The sequence below is a fragment of the Brachionichthys hirsutus genome, chromosome 6, assembly GCF_040956055.1.
Source record: "Brachionichthys hirsutus isolate HB-005 chromosome 6, CSIRO-AGI_Bhir_v1, whole genome shotgun sequence".
Taxonomy (NCBI): Eukaryota; Metazoa; Chordata; class Actinopteri; order Lophiiformes; family Brachionichthyidae; genus Brachionichthys; species Brachionichthys hirsutus.
The window spans coordinates 2,096,528-2,104,087 of record NC_090902.1 but is presented as its reverse complement, the minus strand read 5'-3'; the positions used below and the strand labels follow the sequence as shown (position 1 = coordinate 2,104,087).

The 7,560-nt window shown below is 40.7% G+C and overlaps 2 protein-coding genes across 2 annotated transcripts in view; both read left to right on the top strand.

Moving 5' to 3' along the window:
• Positions 1-2,109, top strand: part of ldb2a (LIM domain binding 2a) — a 37,638-nt gene extending 35,529 nt beyond the window's left edge. Inside the window, exon 9 of the mRNA XM_068740652.1 lies at positions 1,882-2,109. Coding sequence (XP_068596753.1) covers positions 1,882-2,109 — 228 coding nt within the window. The remainder of the gene's footprint in view (positions 1-1,881) is intronic.
• Positions 2,110-5,378: 3,269 nt separating this feature from the next.
• The window catches only part of tapt1a (transmembrane anterior posterior transformation 1a), a 10,017-nt gene continuing 7,835 nt past the window's right edge, over positions 5,379-7,560 (top strand). The window contains exons 1-2 of the mRNA XM_068740320.1: positions 5,379-5,568; positions 7,001-7,131. Coding sequence (XP_068596421.1) covers positions 5,379-5,568; positions 7,001-7,131 — 321 coding nt within the window. The remainder of the gene's footprint in view (positions 5,569-7,000; positions 7,132-7,560) is intronic.

Genomic DNA, 7,560 nt, shown 5'->3' with positions numbered 1-7,560 from the left:
GACAAGACAAAATTGTAAAAATTTAACAATGTGTTTAGTGTTTTAGAATAATCAGACCGGACAAAAGAATAGAAACCTTGCAGACTTTATTAACAAACTGTCCAACTTTCATCTGTACATAGCAACAAATAGAAAGAAACCCAAAGAAAGGGCACAGGAACAATTAAATCAGTTGATCTGAATTTTGGTAAGGAAAATGAAAATCTTGATCAAAAACTTGTTGTAATGATAATTGCTGGAACGAAAAAGGTCACACAGCGTCCACCGACAGCAAGTCTGTGGGCAACACACACTCGCATCCCCACAGGCTCCTCTGCTGGGTACCGCAGTGGGTTCTGAGATGTTCTGTACAGTGGTATCCCTAGGTGGGACATGAGCAGGTACGCGTTAACGTCAGATGGAGGAGAAAAAAAAAAGGTGACGGCAACGCAACGAATCAGGATGTCTCGTTTACAAGCAGAAGGGCAGCACTCGCCAACTAATGAACTAAAAAAAAAAAAAACCTGTTAACTGCACAGACCGTAGTTTACAGCATGTTCCACTCTGTATAGTACATGTGTACACAAAAGAAGTATTTTTGTGTGTTTTGAAATCAAGACTACCCCCCCCCCCCAGTTTTCACACAGACAAAAAAGCTCAACAGTAACCCTTCAAACGGTGTAGAATGAGGCTTTCACATGTAGTTCACCTTTGAATTAAACCATAAACCGAACCCCTGCATTTCCTGTATCGAGGTCATGTGGCTTTTTATTAGCTGACCCCCCCCACCCTGACAGACGGGCAAGTCCTCAGTCGGGGAAGCGTTTCACTCGATACTCACTCGCGTGTTGGACCCCTTCTTCCAACCACACATCCATCTGTAGATTTTGACAATACAGGAGAAAACTAACCCAGTTCGATACACATCTCTGCTTCAGTGACACACACACACACACACACAATCTGGAAAGCTACCTCCGTCTTAGCAACGTGTTCACAAACTACAACAAGCACGAGAGCTGACAGATGAAAATGAGCAGCAAAATTACACTCGACATAACGACTTTGACTGCATCGAGCATTGCATCGTTTTGATAAGGGGGGGTAACACATGGGGCCACGTTCTGCACACACAAAGAAATCCATTGCGTATTGATCAGCGTTTAAATCCACAAAGTGCACGCCAGTGATTATTTGTCATCGGAATTTGATTCGCTTTCTTCATGAAGCGAGAGGGAGAGCGGGGCGAGAGAGAGGGGAGAGAGAGGGGCGAGACAGGAAGATGTGTCCCGAGACGCGGAATTAAATAACGAGCTCGCACTGCGCAGGAGTCCCGCGTCCCTCATAGGATTCCTTCACATCACAACAGTTACAGATAAATCCCTGTGTCCCCCTCCAACAAGGCCATCTTTGTCAAATCGATCTCGCATGATGAGCATTGATTGGGGGGGGGGGTACGGAGCTCTGGGGGACTCCGCGTCCACTAAGGGAGGATTCCATTTGCGCAGGTGTCCCCGCAGAGGTGTGGGGGGTTGGGGTTAGCAGCTACGTTAGCAGCTGCGTATCAGCTGCTTGTAAATGTTTGTCTTTATGACCCGCAGTATTTATAACCCTCCTTTTTAATAAGCTGCTGATTAAATTCTGCGTTGTGACAACATGGATATTAATCTACCGGCGGTGGTGCGAACTTTACGGGGCTATTCTGAGCTTCCGGTGTGAGAACTGATTAGGTCTGTAAACCGGTTTCAAAACTGAGTTAGAGGCTTCAAATCTTCAAACTTATAGCCATCATTTATGGAGCTTTTGAATTGAGCATGAAATACAGATTGAAGCTGCATCAAATGACGCCGCTCAAACATGATGACGTTTTTAAATGGCTCGCTCCGTCTCTTGCCTCTCCAGGACGTGATGGTGGTGGGCGAGCCGACCCTGATGGGCGGCGAATTCGGGGACGAGGACGAGCGTCTGATCACCCGCCTGGAGAACACGCAGTACGACGCCACCAACGGCCTGGACGACGAGGACGACTTCAACAGCTCCCCAGCTCTGGGCAACGCCCCATGGAGCAGTAAGCCCCCCGCCGCTCAGGACAGCAAGCCTGAGAGCACGGCACCGCAACCCTCGCAGTAAGACAGAAGAAGAAAGCAACCACGTGGACGAGACTTTGTCATTTCTCTCCTTCCCATACCGGAAAGTGTTTCTACACCTCATAAAATCAGATTCCAGACTATGAACTCGCCGTCGTCATGTCCAGCCCGATTACTCTGGATGGTTCTTCTCTGAATCAGTGTAACATCCTGGAGAACACAGCGCAGCACAGCAATACCTGCACGTCGGAAGGGACAGCAAGCGAATACGAGCCGGATGCAACTATCATGTAAAAAAAAATAGCAGGATCAGATCAGAAAACTGTGGCTCAGATCCTCCGCCTTGGACTCTCAGATACGAACCTCTCATCTGGCGGAATACTAGAGCCGTGATTGGATGCCCTGTAGGTCACTAGTCAACGTGTGGTGGGTAGATAGCGAGGACTAAAGAAGAAGAAAAGCAAAGATGGCGGAGGAAGCGAGAGGTTTTCTAACACGTCGGGCACCAATGGAACACTGAGGCAGTTGCATTTTTTTATTGAACATTCAGTCGGCTGAAGGTTTGTTTCTGTCGTCGCTGGTTATTTCTATTTCCAACGAAAAGGAAATAAAAGTTCCCTTCTGCCGTGGTCTCCTTTACAGACGAGGAAAACCGTGTCCCGGGATTGTTTTTTTTTTTCCCCTTTACTGCAGTCGTCACAGATTGTGATTTCATGCCAACCACTTTGATTGTGTTTGTAGCCTATTGGTATTTTTGCTTTTTCTCTGCATCCTTTGCAGCCACGTCGTAATTTCGCCGATCAGTATGTGAACTTTGCCGACATGCATTGATGCATGAATGGGTTTTTATTTCTCCCTTCTTTAAAATTCGGACTTCGTTCCCTTTAACGACCTACTCCCAAACTGATACAAAAGCCTTTTCCTGCATGTTTTTTTTTTTTTAAGATTTTTATTTTGTTTTGATATATGTACTTTTACAAAAAAAAAAGCATCAGTCGGATTTTCTTTGGGGTCCATCAGTTTGGGAACACTGTCACAAGGTTTGTAGCTCTGTAAATAGAGGTGGAGTCTATTTTGTCCACTGTAAATCAGCCACTGAAACCACTTTGGATATGGCAGCTGTTTTGTTTTGTGCAGGCGGTTCAGATTTCTGTAGGGGGGTTTGGATGGATGTTGATTTGCCTCTGATTCCCCTGGTATTTCCCAACCTCTTTAGCTAGTGCAGAACCAAAGCCACAAAGTTTTAAAATAAATAAACATGATCACATTTCTTGTACATTCTGTGACACGGAAAGAAAAGGATCTTGAATTTTTAGAATGGCGGACAGGTAAAATCCCACCCGCCCCGCAGAAACGGCTTGACCTCCCTGTATTTGTGTTCACAATTGTTCTTTAATCTTTAATTGAATTGATCTTATATCCCTGATCTCTTTTGCTGGACTTTTGTTTGACAACGGGCAAGAAGATGACCGATGTCTTTATACAATTGGATCTTATGGGTATTTATTTGTGCATTTGTAAGGAAGCTAACACATTTCTAAATATGTTTGAGCCTAGTATAATTAGACACCATTTGTACATTATATAGCAGAGGTGTTCAGTGTCATATCTGATGTCTGGTATGTATGCTTTACCATTATGTGTGCCAATAAACTGTGCTTAAAAAGGAGTTTGGTTTGGTTGTGTGCGTCAAATTTCAATGCAGCATATCTGCTCATTTGAGTGGTTTTATTTTTATGTAAATAAATGCGATGGCAAAAATAAATCTATAAACAAACTGATTTGGAAATACATCTTAAAGTCTTTGCTTTAGCATCTTAGCATTTCCATCAGAACGAGGTGCACACTCAGCATTGTGTACATGCTACAGGAGAACTCATCTCAGCGTCAGTACTCACACAAATAATTAAATATAAGATCGGATCAGAACAGTGGCGTTTGCTGCAGCTTGAACAGAGCTCTCTGGGCCAGGTCCGTCTGATGATTGCAAGTTCTTGTTGCTCTCTTCTGCCGGTACGCAAGCTGTCCTCAGACCTTTTAGTTTAGATGCTAACATGAAGCTTTCAGCTTGAACATCCAAGAACTTGATTAGCTAGGTCCACCTTTCTACATTAGATCTTTTTGACTTTTTTGCTAACAAACAAGCAAACAAACTCGTCATTCTCTCTTCTTAATGCAGTTAATGGGGCACATTCTTTTTCTCATACATTTTTGTAATGGAGCTCACCTCAGCAGGAGTCTGCTGCCCTCTCCTGGTAGGTGAAGTGCAGTCTTCTGACATCTCCCTGTTAAACACCTTGACCAGACAGGTGTTGGCCTGCAATGTTAACGAACAACCACCAAAATAAAAACAAGGAATTGTTGGGCCATTCCTCAACCTCTAAAATAAAAATAATAAATAAATATTAATTAGACTTGAGATATTGATCAATATTGCTTGTAATGCAATCTCAAAAAAGGTTATGTTTAAAACATGTTCACAAATATGCATGAGAAAAATAGTCAAATGATATGATAAGATCCAACATATGTACCATTACATACATTAATTCAATATATATAATGATAAATATAATAGCATTAAAGTCAAAAGTGTTGCTTTTCTACAGTGAATGTGAATTTACTAAGCATATTTTATACTCAAGTAAGTTTTTAAAAAAAATCAGACTTTAACAATTTTCCAATCACAGTAGAGCTGAGTAAAATTAGGTTGCTGCTACTGAGGAAAATTCTCCAGCTATGTTTGGAGGCTCGGTGCTGTTGTTGGGTAAATTAAACCTCTATAACGACTCAATGGAGCTTTAGCGACACCATGTGGTAAAGTGTCAGTACTACAAATATATTGAAATATAGTGGTTTAACGAACCATTTCTTCCCCAAAAGTATTTATGTTAATATATTTTTATTGTAAAAATTCAATATATATTATTTTGTGCAAAAATATCAAATGATTAATCAGGGCTTGAGTAACTGATGTCATTTTTTTCCTGAAATATTCATATTATTGATATTGTATTATTAATAATATAATCTAATCAAGATATTTAACATTTTATAAACAATTACATTATTTTAATTGCAAGAGTTAAAACAAATTCAGCGTTTGGATTTATAGAACCATTTTTTTTAATAAGTTTTCTTTTGTCTTCAACTAAAAGGAAAAAAAAGAACAAAAACAAAAATACAACAACAACCAAGGTTCACAAAAAGGCCAAAGGCCAAACTGTCTTAATTTTGACGTTATTTACTTTCACTGTGATGACGTAGCTCCGGGCGACGCGGCAGCACTCACGCGACGCGACCAAAGTAAAGATGGCGGACGTATCGGGGGCGAAGCCGTCAGAGGAAAAAGAGCCAGACATTACGCAGAATAAAAGACAGAAACGGCCTTGGGATGGTTTTAACAAGTCGGGAAATATCAGGATAACCGCAGAGCTGCCGGAAACGTTGGGGTTTTACGATTTAAGCGCTGTTAAGAGGGAACAACGCGAGCAGCCAGCAGGTAACGTCAATCGGTGCCCCCTCACCGACGTAAATTCCGTTACGGCTATAAACGCTAACATTGTTACTTCTGTTAGCTTGAATTGTATGATCTCGTAAATGTGTTGTTGTTTTTTGCGACAAACGCAATTTTTTTTTTAAATCTACACAAGTCGTTAAAGCTCCTAGATTCATTATGAAGAAGAATAAGAAGGAATAAATATTGTTATATAAGTTATGATTTAAAACCTGAGTCTGTGCTTAATTATAGCTAATGACACCTACCGAATCCGTCTCCACAAAGGGTCCGCATGAATTATTATAATTAGTATACACTGAATAATAATTATACTGTGCTGCACTTGTCTCTGTGGGTTCTTTGTCATGCAGGTCATTGTAAATAACGAGGAATCAACTGCACTTGTTCAAGTTTCAGTTCTCTCAGAAGTGAAGAAGCCTCTTGGTCGAGAGGAGAAACGTCTGCAATCAAACTTGAACAAGTGCAGTTTATTCGTCTGATGATGATGATGAATATATTTATTAGATAGCATGTTAGAGCAGCACAAGTACAGTGAAACATTAGTATGTATTACAGTACAAGTACACCCTGCTGAAGATGGGCATTCCAAAAAAGCCCTTGTGGTCTTGTTTCCATTGAAAGTCCTTCGTATTTAATTCATCGACATTTATCTCCTTGGGTTTATTTTTTTTTTTTGCTCTTTGTGATACTGTGTTGTTTAACTTGTACGTAAAATATCAAAATAAGATGTACTTTTCCAGACCTCCGAACCGATCGTGGCAATCTGAGCTGTTTAAGTGGCTTCATTAATTTGACCTATATTTGGATCAGCACAGGTTAATTATTTTTTCCATTCAGGACCGGTTATGAAAAATATCTGTCAGGTAAACACTGCTAAATAAATATTTGTCGACATGAAGTAGAAGTACTTCACTTTGAAAATTGGCAAATTTGCTCGAGATGGAAAAGTTTACAGTGTGGATTATATTACATGTTCTTTGTCTTAATTTGTTTCAGCTGCTAATTTTGGTAATACAAGCAGAATTCCTCAACAGAACTGATGCAGGTTGACACAATGTTAGACTGTCAAGTGTTAAATATACTGTGAATCATATTTGGCTTCAGTTTATGACGTTTGTTTGAAAGTTTCACACAACTTTAGATCAAATGGGAAAGTACACATTCAACATAAAGCCAATTTTTTATTCAAGTACAAATATGTATTTCTTTATGTACTGACAGAACTTATACAATATTTTTGCTGGGAATTTAGAAGACTAAATGCTCATGATGTATACATCGAGCTCACAATATTCTTAACCTGCTGGTTTTCTCCATTTGGAGACGTTTCTGGCTCTTTAACTGCAGAGCTCCTCGTGCTAATGGTCTCAAACAATGGGATTGTGGTAAACCTGGTGCGGCTCTGTTGTTCCAGATCCATCGTTGCCCCATTTCATCGCTGCAGAGCTCACCAGGGGATACTTCCTGGAACACAATGAAGCCAAATACACTGAGCGCAGAGAGCGAGTATACGCATGCATGCGTATTCCCAAGGAGCTGGAGAAGGTACCGCATTCATACACAAAGTAGTCATGTTGTCAGTCAGGCCTGGACCTGATGATCCCCTACCTGATTGGTTGATTAAAGGATTTAACAGGAAGTGTTATCGCATATGTTTGTGGTTGAGAAAGCTGATGAATGAATAGAAACCCTGCTTTGATCAGATTAGTTTAAGTTTTTACTCTCCTCATAGTTAAGTATGTTTTGATGATGTTTTAGTTAATGATGAAAATACATTCAGTAATGAAAACAACCATTAGCTGGATTCTCAAGTGCACGTAAATGTCAGTAACGTGCACGTTTTGGTGATTTGATTCTTATAAAATGACTTCTTGTTTGTCTATGGCTTCATCTCCCCCGTGCGGTAGTTCCTCTAGTCTGCCAGCAGGTGGTAGTGTTGAAACAAACTCTGGACACGTCTGAACGATATATAAA